At 38.1% G+C, this 19,522-nt stretch overlaps 1 protein-coding gene across 1 annotated transcript in view; it reads left to right on the top strand.

Moving 5' to 3' along the window:
* The window catches only part of CPPED1 (calcineurin like phosphoesterase domain containing 1), a 39,768-nt gene extending 20,558 nt beyond the window's left edge, over positions 1-19,210 (top strand). Inside the window, exons 3-4 of the mRNA XM_039560516.1 lie at positions 4,303-4,725; positions 17,931-19,210. Of these exons, the coding sequence (XP_039416450.1) occupies positions 4,303-4,725; positions 17,931-18,163 (656 nt within the window). The 3' untranslated portion in view covers positions 18,164-19,210. The remainder of the gene's footprint in view (positions 1-4,302; positions 4,726-17,930) is intronic.
* The last annotated feature ends 312 nt before the right edge of the window (positions 19,211-19,522 follow it).

Below are 19,522 nucleotides of genomic sequence, written 5' to 3'. Positions count from 1 at the left end.
TCCAAGACAAGAGCAGAGGTGAAAGGCAGTCCTGGTTTGACAGGAGGAGGAGGCTGCTTTCCCACAGAGATGGGGGTAGAAATTACATTTCCTCCAGTGCAGCTAAAAAAAAAGCATGTTTGAGTATAGCCTTGGACCCCCCTCTTCCCTAGAAATTTAGGGAATAGTGCTAGAGGAGGTCCACGAAATGGCATGCAGGAGGAGTAGGGCAACTGCAGACGGTCATGAAAACATACAAAACAGCACAAATGTCTCAAGAACAGGAAGTATTCAAAATAATTAGACTCTTTAATTTAAGCAGTTGTGATGCTCTGTAAGGCCCAGGAAAATACATAAATCTGTCTGTTGTTGGTTTTAAACAGTCATGTGGTTGCTTTCAACAACAATTAGTTGTCTTTTGATGTCAGAGTACTTCTCCTGATACCATAAATTACAGAAGGAATGGGCCCAGTGTTTTTCTAAATCTTGTTTTCATCAGTGGTGTTTTGACATTTTCTATTTTGCTTTTATCAAATGTAGGTACTATTTCTATTTGATATTTTGTATAGTATTTTTGTCTGCAATCTAGCTCTTACTTGTTCTTTGATAGTCAGTCTCTTGGGTTAAATGTTAAACAGATTGCAGTTGTCATATCAGGGCCTTTCAAGAGTGTTGCTGGCATAAAACTTAATTTTTCTTTTTTTCTTCTTCAAACTGAAAATTTGTGCTTTCTGTTAAAAAGCAATGTGTTTGTAGCTCCTCTAAGTTTGGGACACTTAAGATACATTAAAATACTGAGAACAAGTAATGAGAAATCCAGGAAATGATTGTGCCACATTTTTGCATATTGCTAAATTGGCTGAAGATGTCTGGGCTAAAGGATTCTCCTGCCTTGGGGGGAGTACTTAGACTTCTAACACCAACCCAGGAATGCCCGGGGGTACCACCTCATAATGCCATCATAACCTCCTCCTTTCCCCCTCCTGATTCATATCAGTAGAAGAACCAGTGCTGTTGTTATTTATTGATAATTTTTCATGTGGAATACTTCTGGAGGGAAAGTTACAGTGTTGGTGGAGGTTACTGTATGGGAAGGATTGTGTTATACAAAAATTGCCATCAGCATTGCGGAGATACAGTGTGGGGGAAACCATGCTTTTAGTTGTTTTTCATAGCTGGTGCCTTACAAAGACTAAACCCAGCCTGTTCTTAGAGAGGTGCACCCTTCTGTGGAATACCAAAGGAAACTGTAACTGAGGATTAGTAGCTAAAGGATTATTTCTTTGGCAGAATAATCTGTGAATTCTGCTGACTGAAGCCAGCTTCAGCAAAAATGCTGTAAAAATACTGTCTTGAAATCTTCTCTTTCAATGTGTGAAGAAGGCTGGTTGTCTTGGTTCCTTTAAGCAGTGCAGGACAACGCCGGAGGTGTTGAGGCAAGCAGTGATACACAACAGAAAGCTGCCATGCAACAGGCACGGTGGCATTGCACCTTCATGCTCCTGTTCACATCGCTCAGCTTTCAAAAATGATAGACTGGGAAGCTGTGGAAAACTGCACACAACTGCACCAGCAACAGTTCTCACTTTCATGTTTTTCATAAAAGCCATGCTGCCCTTTATGGGCTATTAATTTGTGAAGTCGTTTATCTCAGGGCAAGATTTTATTTACACAACCTAACATAAAGGCAGAAAATTGTGGCCCGGGATTTAAAAATGTCACTGCACATGATGCCAGGATAAACATCACAGAAATTCATTTCAGTTGCACCTACCCTGGCACTTCACAAATAGTTTTTTTGCACTGCCTTTTGGCGCTATATTATTTCCCTATTCACCTACAACAAAGCTCCCTCTAAGCCAAAGAAATACATGTCATCAAATAGAAATGTTCTTCATAATAACTGGAATAATTAAATATTACAGCTCTCTGCCTGAGAGAGATTAAAAGGATATTTTTTCTGCTGTGTCAGTGACCACTAATTTTCAAGTGGCTTCCTTCTTTACCACTGTCTTTATCTTCTTTACCTGTTACTTACCTCAGATGTAAAGTCAGGGGAAGGTGCCTCAGGAGGGCTCCTTGTGGCACATATTGTGTGCAGCTCAGGGTCAGTGGTACATCTGAGCCCTTCCTCTCCAGCACTACACCAAGGGGTCCTGAGACATTCCTCCACCTTTTCCCACCTTTATCTCTGTGGGATTCTCTTCTTTTGAAGTTGTTTTGACTGTCTACCAAGAAAAGGTCAAGCCAAGGTGCAGTTGTTCTAAACCGGTCTTTCCTTAGTATGATTTCCTAGGCTCTCGGGCAGAGACTTTGTTTTCCATTTTGAGCAATCTGTTTTCTGCAATAAACACTGAATATGTTTCTCTGTTGCTATAGAAATAATATTTCATTAAATGAGGGAATCAGTGCCCTGCTGTCGACAAATCCAATCTAAGTGTTAGTCTCTAGAGCTTGAATTTCACAGCTGGGAAGAGGTATACATAATTCTGCAAATTATTTCTGTAACTTTTGCATAAATGTCTTTATACTCTGCAACTGTTAGCTAAATTTCCCAAAGTGATAGCATGGAGTTTAACATGATGTAATGTGTTTACATAGATCTGAATAGAGCCTTCCCCCTTGCATTTCCCCACCCTCCCATACACTTTCATATTTAGAGCTTGAAATTTCCAACTCTTTCCATAGGAAAATGGGGAATGGCAGGAAGAGCAGTGCTCTCAGCCAGGTTCCTTACCCCATGGACAGCAGTGTGCCAAGTTCATTTGAACTTTTGGGTTTATTTTTTAAAATTCAGCTTCTCCGAGTAATATAGATGTTATTTGCCCTGTTTTTTTCTGGGTTTAACAAGAACAGCCTAAATTGACCATTAATATACCCCAAAAAGTGATCTGCTCTCCACTACTTTTTAAACTCCCCTGGGTAACATATGTCCAGTATTTGTCAAGTTGCTCAAAGATTTTCCTACAATAACTTTCTACCCTCTGCAGCAGTTAAACCCAAGAGAGTTGTGGGGTTTGACTTTATGCGCCTCATATCAATATTTTTACATTTAGTTGTAATTTAGACCTAATACCGGTTTTTTTCTCAGTATTTTTCTAAAGCTGTAGAATTCTAGTAACAGCAATAAGGTGGTGCTAAAGCCTGTAACTGTAGGGTATGTAAAACAAAATACTTGTTAGGGTGAGTGTTTGTCAACATATTCATCGTAAGTATTTTGAAGAAATGGTAAAAACCCCTTTTATCTCATAGTTGCAATACAGGAACCCCTTTATGCATTTCTGTGTATAAGGTATGTGTGTAGTTAGGAAAGTAGAACACAGTTTAAAAGGACATGATTGATTGGCATCAACCTGTGTGCAAGTGTATGTTAGAAACGTGAATTCAGAGTTTTTGTAAATATCCTGTTACAGCTTCTTGCTTAAAAAATGGAGTTGTTATTTGTGAAATGGGCCCATGCTAGATCTGTGTTATGTATTGCAGGACAAAAACAATTTACACATGTTCATTTAGTTCATTAATAATAATCGTATCAATGGCCTCTAGTTAAAGATTAGTCTTCAGAAAACCTAGGAAAACCTCTGTCATCATTAGAAGAAAAGTACTTCCCTTTTAAAATTTCCTTTCTAATTTTTTTCAGTGATTGTAAATAAGTCTGTCCATAAGATAAATCTTCCTAGGCAGGGACAAATTCCTGACTTCTGAAGAGTACCTGTATGGATATGCATATTAATATAAAGGCAGAGATGCAGAAAATTAGCAAAGTACACAATTACCTTTTTTTTAAATTATTGGCATGCTTATTATTAAAAGAGACTTATCATATAAATAAGTCACCACAAGACACAGATTAAATTTTTGCTGTTAAAATAGTTCTTGTAATGAAAAAAAAAACCCTCAAACCCAACAACCTTTAACTGTTGCACAGCCATAAAATATAAGACAGAAGTTGACGTGGTTTTTACCCTTGTGCCGTTACACCATCCAAGGCTGCTGCATTTTTTCACCACAACATCAGTCTATAGATGAAAAGAATCAGCTGAAGCTCTTGGTGCACAGCAGTGACCATGGCATCACCCACTGCTGTGCTCTCTGCTGGGTCCTGTCCAGAGCCTGCCTTCAGGCCAGCTACTGAAAATGGCTGAGGCCTTGGTAAGGAAGGGACAGGGCTGGGTGGATGTACAGGGATAAAGTGAAGATGTTTTCATGATCACATCTAATACAGGATATCTTCTTACTATGCACCATAAACAAAAGCTAACGATGAAGGTGGGAAAAGAAAGTATAAACACTCAAATGTTTTGTGTTTTTTTTTTTCTTTAGGAAGCCGATGGAAGAAAAACCAAGAGCAAGATTTAAAGGATGTTCTGAAAAACACTGGCCAGGACATACCACTGGTATTCGTCAGTGGGAATCATGATATTGGCAATACTCCAACAAGAGAAACAATAGATGATTATTGCAAGAACTGGGGAGATGATTACTTCAGCTTTTGGGTTGGAGGTGTTTTCTTTCTTGTGCTGAATTCTCAGCTATACTTTGATTCTTCCAAGTGCCCTGAGTTAAGGCAAGCCCAGGATGCGTGGCTTGATGAGCAGCTGGCTGTTGCTGCAAACCAGAAATGCAAGCATATAATTGTATTTCAGCACATCCCTCTATTTCTGAGCAAACCTGATGAAGACCATGATTATTTCAACTTGGATAAATCGGTTCGTCAGGAGATAATGGAAAAGTTTCATAAAGCAGGTATTTGCTCAAACTTTCCCACTCTTGAATTTTTGTTTCAAATTGTTAATGGCTCTGCTGTCAGACAAAATACATTTCACTTAAATGGTACTGTTTTCAAGGAATTTTGAATATAGTTTATAAGCCTCATTGTTTCCCATAGATCAAAATTATCAACTGAATCTAGTCACCTGTAAAAAGTACTAAACAAAATCTAAAACTTTGAAAAGTAAAAAGCTAAACATGAAAAGTTCCTTAACATAAATAGCAAGGGTTCCATTTGCAAGTACTGACAGATACAAGACAACCTGAGTTTATCCTGCCTACAGAGTGGAAAATCAGGTATTGCCATAGGAGAAAAATACAGAATTTATGTTTTACATAAAACATGGAAACAGAATTCACAATTACCTTGGAGGTTGCTTTCTCCCACACTGAGCCAATTTTAAATCAAGAGTGTAATGCACCCCAGATTTATTCAGTGTTAAAACAAGTCTTGCTCTGCTAAAATCAGTGCTTTGCCCATCCGTTTCTAATAGGGGCCACGTCTGGGATGAAGGGCAGGTGGAGCATGTGCTAAATGAGTAATTGTACCAAATCCCTCAGCTTTGTGTGATGCCACTTGAGCGCCATGGAGACAGACACAGTACACAGCTACTCCTCCATGCTGTTCCCATTGTTTTCTGGTAATTGCCTTCATGTTCCTGGAGTGTGCCAGTCCCTCAAAATTTCCTGCCATCCTGCCATTGCTGCATCAGAATGTCATTGTCTCTGTATCTGTAAGAGAGCACATTATTTGGATTACTGAACAATGCAAAATTTTTATGTTCCTAATTTACCATATAATTGTTAAGCCTGGCCTCATCCAACTCAGCCTAATTTCCAAGCTCTCAATCTCCTACTGTTTCCAATCAGTGGGGCCAAAATTCACAGCTCTCTGGGCTCTCCAGGGCACAGATATATTTCCAGATTCAAGATTTACAGCTGGGGTTTTTTCCCCATAAGGAGACACGCTGAGATACCTCATATCTTTTTTCATTTTTGTGTCAGTGTTAGTATAGTGGGAAGAGTTGCTCTTGGAGAGCTGGGAAGCTGTGACTGCCTGTGTACCATGGACTACAGCACATCCTAGTTCATGGGCATATCCCAGGAAATTGGCATTAATGTGGGAACTAAAGCAGTTCTGTATTAGGATTTTCTGTTGCCTAGTAGGTTTACTAACATTTGACAACACTGGGAATCAAGAGGTAAAAGAAATTATGCAAAACACTTTCATTGTAACACTGTTGTTACATTGTAGTGTTTCTTAGAAGGGTGTCCAGAGGCTTAACCAAAAGTTGGGAAGGCTCCAAATGATGGGGGAAGGGAGCAGAATGGGAAGTGAGCAATACAGCTCCAGGCAAGAAATTCCCAAACTCCTTTGTGCCACCTTTCTGTTCCCTCCATCATTTCTCCTTGTGTTCCTTATCTCTAATAAGTTGTTTGGTTCCCTAATGAGTCTGTTTAAACACTGATCTTTGGCATGCTTATTACTATACACTGACTCAATAGGTAACGTTCACAAGCCAATAATCAAACATTTTGCTAATGAAATGAATACAGAGAACAGGCAGCTCAGTAACTCAGACTGCTGAGAAAAATGAGCTGAATCAAAAGTTGGCTCAGAGTTTCCTTAGTAACGGGTGCTGTTCCATTTTATTATTCTGTTGAAGAGCAGCCTTTGTGAGACCACAGAGGTCTCAGCGGGTTGCAGAGAGGCTGTTGGCATGGTGGGGTAGAAGCACAGAGATGCAAGGACACCACTTGCTTTCTGAAGCTCTGCTTTGCCAAAGAATAATGAATTTTAGCACATCATTAGACACAAAATTGGTTTTCCCCCAGTTCACTTCATACATTCTTGGAGGATTAAAACACAGAATATTGCTAATGAAATCCCAATCTACTTTGCTTTTTTTAAATTTATATATTAGGTATAGCTATTTATTCTGGAAAAAGAAAGTCAGTCTGCCTTTTTAGGAGACCACCAGGCTGCCACTATTCTTCCTCCAGCCTGTCAGCAGTCCTTCCTTCCTTCCTTCTGCCTCTTGCTGTTTCAGTGTTTGTAACCACGCCAAAGGTTTGTTGTGTCATTATGTCAGTACCATGCATGGTTTAGGGGTTGCTGTGTTTGGCATTATTAGATGGACATCATATTTCAGTTGTTTATAACCCAGGATCAAACCTGTAATTATCCCAGTTCTCATGTTTATACTTTTTCTGGAAGTGTCAAACACGGAGCTATAACTCAGCTGGGTAGAGAGGGATAGAAAAGAAGGACAATCTAGTAATTCAGGTCTTTCCAAGAACAAAGAAATTCATATGGATATGTGTAGGAAATAATCAGATGCTTAAAGTATGGTCATATTGCACAGGTGAGTTAAAGTGAGGTAAGCAACTTCAGAACATTCTTATTTTAATTCCAAAGCCCAGATCTTTTGTAGTTATTCTCTTGTAATCACTCCCATGTTACATAATGGTTTTGGTGTAAGTATCTGCTCATTACAAGCAGAGATAAAAGACTAGCTGCAGAGGCTACATCTGGTATGAAGTACTGAATTACATTTCCCACATTAGAAGTGTCCTTAACAGTTGGGCTAATTAAAGATAAAATCATGTCCTTATGATAAATATTTATAATTGAAAATCTGGCACTTGTAAATATGTATTACTACTGTGCAAAGTTAAACCATACTTGTGAGCTGCATATCTAAGAAATCCAGCTAGACCTTTTTTTTTTAAATGTATTATAACAACTATTGTCCTTGAAAATGTGATTTTGGCCACAGTGAAAACCAGATCAGTTGAGAACAGAGTTTAGAATTTAAGCAGAAATACCTTTCTGAAGGTATATTGGTATAACTTCTGCAAGTTTAGCCTAAGTTGTCAAAGCTTTGTCTCTTCTATGTGCAGAAGTTAAGTACAGAAAAAACCTATGTGCAAGAACTGTGAAAAAGCTGACCTGACATTCTCATCTGTAAGATCTGCTGCAGTCACTCAACTCTGCTGCATGAAATGCATATTCAGCTTTTAAGGATTTTACAGCGCTGATATAAATAGGTTTCCTCATAGCATTGTAGGGAAAATAAAGAAGTAGTAATGGTCTGGCCAAAAATCTGGTCTGCAAGTCATGTGTCTTTGATAAACATAAGCAGCAAATTAGTTTTCAAATTAGGCAGTTTATGTAATAGAAGACCTACTTTTTTCTACATATCTCATTCCAGTAAAATTTTCTTAGGCTGTTAATTTTTTTTTTTCTATGACCTGAAAAGTATGGATATTTTTGGTGAGCTATAAACAATCTTTTAAAGACTTTTTGTCCTGAGAACCATCACTGACACACTGAACATTACTTACATTACTTAATACAATATAGTAATAAACATTTCTTAATGGCACAAATGAGATAAAGCATTTAAGTAAATGTGTGAACTTGTTTAAGAGCTCTATTGAATAAAACCTCAATTAATAGCTGTTTTTTCACCAACAGAGTTAAAAAAGACCTTGTTTCAGAGTTAGATGAAGAGTATAGGTGGTTTATGTAGCTGAGAGATGTTGCATCTTAGAGAAAATAACTAGACCAGAGATAGAAATATACAGAAGGAAATTCCCTTCAGTCTTCAGCTTCTTTTAATTAAAAAGTTTTAAATTCATCTAAGTGTCTTCAAAGCAATTTTTCAGGTGTGGTTAAAAGTACTTAATATGTACATGGGGCAAAAATAACAACCTAACTTCATTAAATGGTGTATTTTTTCATTATATTTGTGACTGGAGGTGCTATAACTTCTAACACCTTTACTCATTAAAAGAGTGTGATATCTACATTCTCCTCTTAGAAATGTTGTGACAGGAGAGTAGTGTTAAAGGAAGAAGCAGCTTTCAGAACATCCACAGCTGAGATATATTTGAGCACAAAATTAAAGCATGGAGTGTTGAAAGCTGTTGTTTCTAAAATTTACCAGACAACATATGCTATGTTTCATTATTTTCTTTGTTGTGTAATCAGAGTTGACAGGGGAGTAATATTTTCATCTTCCTGCCATTGAGACCTTGATTTTGGCAAAGCCCATACATTGAGTGAGTAAGCGCTTATGTGTCAGTATTTAAGATAATTTAAATACTCTCAACTTCAGTGATTTAGATCAACCTCTTTCAAGGTTGCAATTATTTACTTATGGCACAGGTAGAGTGACAACATCTGATACATTCTGTGTAAGAACAGTTCCCTAGGTATGGTAGTGTAAATCTTGCATGGAGATACACTTATACATAGATCTTTAAAAATTTTTTTTCCAGAAGTTCAGCAGCAAGTACAAAATACGTATAATCTGTAAGGACATTAAGTAATATTTCTTCTTGGATAAATTTTTGAAATCAGTTTTATCCACTGGGCTAAAGCTTCTTCTTGATCCTTAGAGCACACAGCAATCCAGGACTGTTTGGGGTTTGTGTCAGCTCTCTGAGAAAGCATCGCTTTCAAATGGAAAAAAGTAACAAAACCAGGAAGTAAATTCCACTGAAAGGTCACAAGAGACATTCACAAAAATGAACCTCAAAGACAGAGTGACCTTCTAGAGACAGCACCTCTAAAGGCTTATTTAGATCAGTGCTCTAATTAGGTGATCTGGAATCACCCTCTGGCTGTGCCTGTTGTTTCTCTGATTATACAGGAAACCCAAGTGACACTAAAATCCTTTTGTATATAGCTCTATTTAGTATTGTCCTATAGAAAGAAGCTTCGACATAAATACACTGTGCAAAATAATATCTTGTCTCCCACTTACACAGACCCACTGACCACCGGCTGCATTAAACTCCTGATTTTTTAGTGCACAAAGCAAATTTAAGGCAGAGGTTTCCTGCACGTTTGCAGGATAATGTTTGGAAACAGGACTGCATGGGATATTTTTATTGAGATGCTTAAAGAACTGTGCAATGTAATTACTCTGTTCTATTTTATTCATACAGCTCTTCTGAGGAGAAAGGGTAACAGAGAGCTTCAAAAGGGCTACACAAAATAATTCTGTATGTTACTGAGGGCTGACCAAAGAGCTTATGAAAGGGAGGGTGCTGATCCCCAATGCTTAACAGTGGGACTATTTCCTTCTACTGGAGCTCTGTTGGCGGGAAATTATTGGGGTTTTTTTTTGGATAACAAGATCTGAGAACTGCCTGAGCACCAAGCAGTTCTGCTAACAGTGCTGTGACTGGTGCTTTCACATCTTTGCTGCTGTAACACCTGCTTGGCAGATGAGGCAATGCAAGCACTCTGAAATGCAATGAGATAAAATCAATTCCATTCCACTGAAGAGATTTTGTTTTCAAAGACTTCTAAATATTGTCATTCGTTGTGTAGCACTGGAGTCTTGGAAAGATGAGGTACACCACGTGCCCAGGGGGAGACAAAATGTGCAGTAAAAAATGCCTATGGTTAATGTGGCTCTTGTAGGGAAGCTGAAAGAATATAATTTTGGAGTGCAGAATTGTTGTGAGAACAGGTACTGCTCTTGAACCGACCACATTGTTCAGCACTTCAGACAGAGCTGTACTCTGCAAGTGAAAGGAAGAAAGAGAAGCCAGTTTGTGCCTGATACTCCAGGGAAAATGTTCAAGATCAATTTACCAATATGACTCAAATGGTTGTATTTGCCAGAAACACTGCCTTTTACAAAACACCTGTGTACTCTTACCTGTGCGGAGGTATACACACACATCTCATGGTAGCATCTCCCTGTGCCTGGCTGTTTGGTTCTGTCTTTGAAAAGTATGAAAGGGTACAAGAGTGTTGATAACATTCAGATCCTCCAATACAATTCCATGTCTTTACAGAACTGCTTCTCCACCTGTTTACTTCCACTTTGGCTCTACTGCTGCTCCTCTCTAGCTCTCTTAATTTTTGGGGACAAATGTATCTAGGATCAGCTTTTTCCAGTCTGTCCTCTTTCTTCAGTCCTTGACCAAGCAAGAGGTTTGTCTGGTGAATCAGGGAGTTTTGGATAAACATAATTATGTTTAAAATCTAATTTTATCATTAAATTTGGACAGCTAACAGAAAAGCAGAGTAATAGGACCAGAATGAGGGTCCCAGTAGCCCAGTCTCCTGCTGCTCCTACTCCCCAAACCCTTGTGAAGGGCACAGGATAGAAAAGTGCATAATGGTATTTCTTTCCAGGCCTCTTCCCACCTCCAACAATTTTTCTTTCAAGGACTTATTGTGTCATACTAATGTTATCAACATAATGCAATTTAGTGGTTCCTCTCTAGATTTGTTCAGTTGATTTGTGAAAACTGCCAGCTTTCACAATGGTCTGCAGGAGGGAATTTCATGTTTCACAGCTCTGTGAAGAAATGCCTTCTTTAGTTTGCTTTGAACTTCACCTGCAGTCTGGGTGGAGAGCCATTAATCTGTACATGAAATGCAGTGAACATTGATTCATGTCTTCAGTTTACTAATCAGCACTTAAAAGGTGATAATCTGAACCATGTGATAAATTTCATTGTTCAGTCAGAACCACTTTTTTTTCATCAAAATTCTCTACTGAGAGCATGGGAAGAGAGGCAAGGTCTGTACTGTACCCATTACATATTTATTATGTCATTCATATTGCACTAATTTAGCCTTCTCCTTCTTTTACAGTCTCATTTGCTTTTGCTGAGAAAAGCATTTATTTAATTGAAGGCTCAGTCTAAATAAAGCATGCCACTGATTGCCTATGCTGATTATTCCAGGCATTCTCCTCCTAATTTGGAAAATCTGCTTGCTTTTCTTGGTTTATTTTTATATTGGTAATTTTTTTCCTATATTTTTACTCTGTCCATAGTGCTGGGTTGAGCAGTTTGATTTCCAGCTAAGGCCAGTCACATTTTGGACACAGCAAACCTGCCTCAAAAATGGGGTTTGTACATTTGGAACTAGAGTTGGAAAACAGCTTCTTCTGAACTCAGGGGGGTTTGGAATCAAGCCATAGAAGTGAGTGTAATTACAGACACTGGAGTCAGACATCCCTGGAATTTAAACCAGTTCAAGTGTGAACTACAACCCAATATTATCTGATTATGTGAGAAAAAATTGTTTTCCAGGTGCATGTTTCTTTGTTATTTTTTTTATATTTCAGGGTAAACATGGGTGCATTATTTTCCATCCTGTCTGTGCCATTGCAACTCAGTTTTCCCTGGAGACTGGGGCTCAGTCTGTATTTCTTGAATTAAACTAGAAAACAGTAAATTTTTCAAGAACTTATGAAAAGAGATGTTACCTATTTCACAAAATCTTAACTGTTGCATGGTTACAGAATATACCTGTTTGTTTAATAAATCAAAAAGATGATTTGTCTAGCATTTCATGTTTAAATTGAGACTTGAACATGATTTAACTACTGAAATAGAAAGGCTGGTCAAAACATCGAGTAGAAAAGATTTGTTGTTGGGCCACACAGTGAAGGCAGACCAGAGTCCCCTTTCTTTCCTGCCCAAATGGAGTTGAGACCATGCCCAGTCTTCCATGTCCTTACATTTTTCTACACTACAGAAGACAGCAGTAGAGTCCCAAGTAAGGGAAAGGAGTCTGGGAATTACAGGACTACGCTTGCACAATATGGTAAGACAGGGATGTTGTTGCCCCCAGGTGAATCATCCATGAGACACAGCTAAATGCCTTTGTTCTCTTACAGTGCAATTGTATCAAAATCATGCTGACCCTTTCCTCTGGTGCCACGGAAGGGTTTTTCTGAGTGATAAATGGTAATTTGTAGAAGGAATCTGCTGCACTTTTAAAATTCTGTAAAATTCCTCGCCATTTTCTGCTGACAGACAAACTGCCTCCTGCACGATACTCAGTTGTAGTTTCTTTTTGTGTAATGAAGTATTTTCTCACCTGATTCTTGTCAGAAATAAAGTCAACAGTGTGCTAACAGCACTGGGATAGCTAAAGTTTTCTTCTCATTTTCTTCAGTATCTCCAGGGTTGAAAAAGGTGGTGAATATTTAATTTAGGACTTGGTTTCTTTCAGAACATTTCTCTGCTTTGGATTGCTTGGAGCTCAGAAGTGCTGTAAGATGGCCACAGTTACAGAGAATAATCTCTTTAAAATCAGAGCTGCTGCAGCCTGTGAGGATATGATGGTTGTACATAGGCAGCTGCTTCTGAGCTTGCTTGGATCCCCTAGAGCCTCCTGGTCCCTTTCTGTATCAGCCTTTTCTGTGCAGCATCCAGAGCAGGTCTCAGACACTTGTGATACCTTTTCCTGTTAGGCCAGTGAGGAAGTTGAACAGTACCCATTGCATCTTTTCTGTAAGAAAAACACCTTTAATACGATGTGCTGGTGTGGGTTACAAAGCTTGGAGAGAGAACCAGCAGAAAAAGAGAAGATGGGAAATGCTGGAAGAAATTGTCCAAATTCCCAAAGCTGTTAAAGTGAGGAAGATGCAAATCAACAAGAACTTGCTGAAGCTCCACTACTTATTTGATGAGCTGGCTTTAGAAAGCAGACACTGGAAAGGAGAGCGGGGAGGAAAGTCTTCAGAGGTGCTTTTGAATTTCCTGTTGAAAAATGTCCGCAACAGAAACTATGAGTCAAGTGTTCATACTGTGTTTTTGACTTGGGAAAAAGTATCCAAATTAAAATACGAACTTTGTTTGAAATTTTCTCAAAATTGAGTTGTGCTTTAAAGATTCTGCTTATGAAACAGGTAGCATCAGAGGCAGCATGCTGAACTGCTTGAGCTGGTAATTCCCTTCCCCAGAACTCCCCTCTTGCCTTGCCACAGCCACTGTGTGGCCTTACAGCCCCAAGAGCCATAATGCAGTGTGTGAATTAGCATCAAACCGAAGTGTTTATTAACTTCTTTCATGGTTGAACTGATGAAAAGTCTAAGGCATATCAGCATATGCAAGTATTACATCTCATCAGATGACTCTTGAACAATGCTTGTTTGGGTTGGTTGTTACATCATGAATTATTTTTGCTAAGTAGGCTGCTCTAGGGTCAAAGAACTTCTACCAAAATAGGTATTTCATTCTTTAGTAGGGATGCATTTTTCTAAAGGGAAAAAGAGTTATGATCAGGTCTTTGGAAAAGGAAAACATTTTGTCTTTCAGATTCAGCTTTTTCAGATCAGAACTAAAAAGGACATTTTGTGTTTGATAAGAAAATGATGGTAAATTGCATAGCAGAACAGCTTTTGTTTACTAAAATCAAAAGCAATTCCTGTATCTAAACCATTTTTTACAAAGACCCTGATTTTTTTTGCATATTGACTGATTCATAAAACTCGTATTTGGTAGCAGGCATGAAACTCAGTGGATTTAGGTGTTTTCATGATCCAAGTACAGTTTTAGCACAGACAGAACAGGACCTGGTACCCAGCACTGGGTGGTGCCTGCCCTTTTCTGATCAAAAATTAATTTGGCAGGTTAGACCTTTCTTCCTTAGCAGATACTCTGTAATCTGTGTTGTGTTGTTATGCAGTCTGACATTAGATGATGGTGATGATCACGGAGACAAGGATGTGTGGATTGTTTTGCTTTTGTTTTAGAGTAACTGTCTGCACAGCTTTTTACTTTATTCTGATTTTAATCCCTTTTTTCTTTAATGAATAATCCATTAGGTATGAATAGGGTCTTGCAGTAATGGATCCAGCTTTTTTTTAGTAAATGGATACTGTGAAACCTCCAGTCACATTTCAGTTCAAATAACTGTGTATTTCATAAAAAATGAAATAATGAATGCTTGTGAAGGTGCTGTTCTTTGGACATTTATTTACACAGTAGTTTTTCAGTATTTCATACAGCTTTTATATTAATGCTTTTTCCAGCTGCTGTTTAACAAAACCAGCGATTAAAAACAAATCACTTTTTTTCTTTTGTTGTAGTGGGAAGGGACTGTATGTTTTCATGTATAGCTGGATGCATTTAACTGACCTGGGGGTGCATTAAAGTGGGCTATAAAATTGAGGTCTGCTGGGGTACTGTTCTTTCCTCACAGAGTTAGGGGGAAAAACAAGGGGGTGAGGGGTGTCTGTTGCTAGCAACTTGACATTATTACTTCAGAAAAACATCTGACATTAGTAAATTAAATTTGAGTGCATACATCTCTAAGATTCTTTTTATGTTAAAGATCAAAAGCAAGAGCAAAGTAAATTGCCTGCTTGTCATCTTAGTATTATTGCAGTGACTGGTTCAGCTTTCCTCCTTGTGCTAAGCCACAAAGTGGGTGCAGTACAGTTGAGTGAACACAAATGTGCTCTTGCAGAAAAACACCATCAGTGAGCCTCCTGTCCATACACAGCAGTGACCTGTTTGTTTCCTTCTTCAAGATGTAACATACTGTAACCCAGCAATAAGAAGAGTTTATACTGGCACTAAGGGGTATCTGAAAACTGAAGTCTTGAAAACAAAATGTTTTACTTGCGTCTGTCTCTGTCTAGGATGGGTTTCTCAAAATTTTCCCTTGAATTATTAGACAAGTGGAATTTTTTTTTCTTTAGCATAACTACAGTTCCTTTATGACTTTTGTATCCTCTGTCCTTCTAATCACACTTAGAGTTTGGTTTACATATATGATGACACAAAGTCTTGGGTTCTTTTCCTCTTTGAAACCCAAATGTTAAATTCTCTGGATGGTGGGAAGATGCTACTTTAGGACACAGATGCTTCCAGTAAAAAGAGAGAACTTAATTCCTTTCTAAAATACTTATTTCTGGTACTAAAAGTGTGTTACATGGGTTTGGACCTCACTATGGGTTTATGATTCTTACTTGTTCTTAACTTTTTCATAGACTAAAGTAGTTCTGCTTACCTGAAGAATACTGAATATACTGAAAAGGCCTTGTTACCTTGTTACAGTAGCAGCTGACTTTTATATTCCACCATTGCCTTTTGAGGGACTCTAACTGGCTTTCTCCCAAGATGTAAAAACACTTCACCGGTTTTGCTGGGTTTGTACAGCTGAGTCACAGCAAGCTCCCAAAGTTGCCCTGCTGCCTTACTCACAAGTGTACCTCATGCTGCAGCCAGAGGATGGTTCCAGCAGCAGGGTAATCAGCCCTGATACACTAAAACAGGGGAACAGACAGGCTGGAGCTGACAAGGCCCATGTATCACTGCTCGGTGACAAGGTGGCTTCGTTCTCTGTTTTCTACCTTGACTCATTTGCTGTTTGAGAAGGGCTTGGATCTGAAATATGAAAGCCCATATAGCTCTTACCAGAGACACAGCAGAATAATTTATATTTTGCTTTCGAAGCTGCTTAATTTTTAACTATACTTTGAACCAAGTTTATATATTTTATATCAGTCTTCAGATCACTCGCACAAGAGCAAAGGATTGATGTTAGCCAGCTGTCTTAAGATGGGTTCACCTACTTCCCTTTTCATTTTATCTCTGTGAAAGAGGTCTAAGTCTACTGCAGGAGAAAATGTGGAAAGTTTTTTCTGGCTAGAGAAATAAGGGTTTCCATGTGAAGTTATAGCATGTTCCTCATTACAGCTCTCTGGCTTTGAATTGTCTCTGCTATCTTCCAGAAATTCTGCAGTCTGAAGGCAAAATCAGTTGTTGCTAGCTTTTTATTTTTTAAACGTCATTTAAGGTTGTAGTGCCGACAAAATTTCCAGTATTTTTAGCTGTCTGGTCCAGTAATTTTTCTCTTTCACAACAGTATAAAGTAGTATTAGATGCAGCTTCAGGAAGCTGTAGGAGTCTGGACCAAAGGTCCAAGGACCTTAGACTAAGCATGCCAAAACATAATCCCAAAACCTGTTTGTAAAATTAGCTATTTATACTAACTCCACATTTTCATTCAAAATAAAACATGTACTAGCTTAAATTAGCAAGAAAACTGATTAATATTTTTTTTACCAAACTCTGAATGCTGTTCACTGTGGTGCTCAGATGTACCTATGGGCAGAGCATGGAAAGGCAAAATGGCAAAGGAGGCTGGAATAAGCTGGGAATGAAAAGCTTTGTCTAGGGCAGAACAGTCTCTCTTGGAGAGGAAGCTGCATTCCCAAGTCTCTTGTGAGGAGCTTTGCAAACTTTGACAGGAAAGAAAGTACTAAACAACAAAATTACTCTTTTTTTTTACTCAGACTCAAGATTTCATTATTTTGTAGTAATAGAAACATTTTATTAAAATTTATAAAATATGGGGAGGGGAAAGTAATCTATTTGGCAGCAAGAATTTGACTTGTAAAGACAATCAAAACGGCCACTTAGAGTAACAAATACAGCTTTTGTATTGTTTATGCAAACAAATACAGCATTTGTTTGTTTATGCTTGCAAGACAGGAGAAACAAAAAGTGGAAATTACTGGTTTGGAGGTGAGGATGACACAATTAATTTAATTTCAAATTGTATCAAAATTTCTGTAAAAATTCCATATTTTTTTACTCCAATAAAGTCCAAAATATAATTAATCTATTTTTTTTAAGAAAATGAAACAGAACAGCCTTAAGTCATTAAAAATAGAAGGAATCAGAGTCAACCTGCCTTGTTTGTCACCATACCAGATAAATGTTAATTCATGTCATTCCAAGCCTGACTCTTGCAGGTGTGAACCTTTCCTTTCCTGGCTGCTCCTCCTTCTTTCCCTCTTCAAAACTCACAACTTCTTTTGCTTTATTAGATTTCTTTGATGTACCTGGCTCTGTTCCCTCTGTGATACCCTCAGTGTCTTGTGAAATGATTACAACTTACCTTCTCATGTACGTCTTTTCTTTGTTTGTCTTGCCCTTTCTATTTTTTTAAGGTCACTGGCCTTGGTGTACAGTTTAAGCTCTCCTTAGTAAATTTTCTTCATGCTAATTGACAAATACAGCTCTACTCTCTTTGTCTTCCAACCTGTGTTTCAGTACCATCATTCTCTAGGCAGGTATCTAATTTTAATCAGCTACCTCTGGACTGTCCCTTCTTTCTGGGCAAAGGAGTGGGGAGACAGCAAACACACCTTTTAGTGGGCATAAAGAACTCAGAGTCCAGTAACCCTAAACACAGCTGGTGGAGCACAATAAAGTTTGGTTAGTTATTAGTATTAGAATTATTTGCTACTCTTTACTAATTATTTGTTTAAAATGCAAGTTTGTGTGAATGGTTTAGTTGTAATTTTATCCTTGAAGAGCCATTAAAGAATGAGGGTAAATGTGGGACCTGTAAGGTGCTAACTAAATACATACTCTGTCTTTTTTTTTTTAAACAGGCATTAGAGCTGTATTTTCTGGACATTACCATAGGAATGCTGGAGGATCCTACAAAGGCCTGGAAATGGTGGTGTCATCAGCTATAGGATGTCAGCTGGGACAGGATACACACGGGCTTCGAGTGGTGGTTGTGACAGAGGAGAAGGTGGTGCACAGATACTACAGCTTAACTGAACTGGGTAGCCACGGCATAGAGAAGGAGCTGCTGGATATGCTTGCTAAGCAAAAGTAGGCTGTGTCAAAAGATGTTTTTCCATATTAGATAAATATAAACAGTTTCATAAGGTTTCCCCAAGCAGAACTACAGATTTCTGACTGCAGTGTCCCAGAACAGCTCCCAGTTTGTTATCATCCTAAATAACAAGGAAGTTGTTGACATGTTTTTCTTTTTGAAAATGAGACCTATGAGGAAGGTCCTATGGGAGAAGAGCAGAGCTAATATGGTAATGTGTCATTGAAAAGTGCAGTTCTGAGAATTTTCACTTTGCTCCTAGATAATACTTTCTTATTACAGAGAAACTGGTGTCTGCATAACCCTTTAACTGGAGAAGGTATTTCAAAATCAATAAATTTAGTAATTTCTGTTACCTTCTGGACAATATGAATGGGGCACATTTTTACAGAAAAAAATCTCAAAACATTTGAAATCAGCAGACTCCTGCTGACTTTTAGCAACTTTTGGATCATATCCTGTTCCCTTGGTGTCATATTTTATCCCATTCCCCACACTTTATTTTCTTAGCTCTTCAGAGCCAGGAGCAATAGGAGAGCAGACACATTCTGGTTTGCAGTCACAGCTTGGGTTTCTGTTTTATCTGTTATAAAGTTTTATATAATGTTATATAGTTTTATAGTTTCCATTATATAGTTTTATATAATGAAAAGTCTGTAAATGAGGCTGATATAAATGTCACTGACAAACTAAAGGTGAAACAACTATTTTAGTTTTGAAATTTCACTACCATTCAGTTAACATATATCCTGGCTCTAGCTATGGAAGTTGGAATAATTGCATGGGCAGAATATTCTGTACAGAATACTGTAATCAGAAGTCACTTCATTGATTCCTAGACAAGGGGAGAGCTTTGATTTCCAAATGCAATGTAGAGTGCCTTACTGTAATATACAGAATATTGAAAACCCTAAAAAGTATGTTTTCTTCACTGCAACAAGTCTTTAAAAACAAATTCATAAATTTGTTTATGTGCTGCAATCCACCTCTTTTTTTGCAAGTGTATCTAATTTGTTGAAAATAAAGTCTTCATGTAATTAAGTCATACCTGTTGGGTTTTTAAGTATTTAGTTGAACACATTACAGTCCATGCCATTGGTTATCTGGAACTGGAGCCTGGTGCAGCTTTGGCACCTGAGGAGGGAGGAACACAGTGAGTATCATTAATGCCTCCTATCATGTTTTATGTATGTATTCACATACAGTAGTGTTCCCTAGAGGGTATTACAGGTATTTAAATATGGTGAGAGGTATGAAATGCTGTGCTGAAGAGTCAGTTTAATTACATTTTAGTCACAATAGTTTATCAAGGAGGCTCCTTCAAGCCTGATTTGTGGAACTGCTGAGACTCTAAAATCA

The sequence above is a fragment of the Corvus cornix genome, chromosome 14 (assembly GCF_000738735.6).
Source record: "Corvus cornix cornix isolate S_Up_H32 chromosome 14, ASM73873v5, whole genome shotgun sequence".
Taxonomy (NCBI): domain Eukaryota; kingdom Metazoa; phylum Chordata; class Aves; order Passeriformes; family Corvidae; genus Corvus; species Corvus cornix.
The sequence above is the reverse complement of the archived record's forward strand: the minus strand, read 5'-3'. Positions and strand labels throughout refer to the sequence as shown.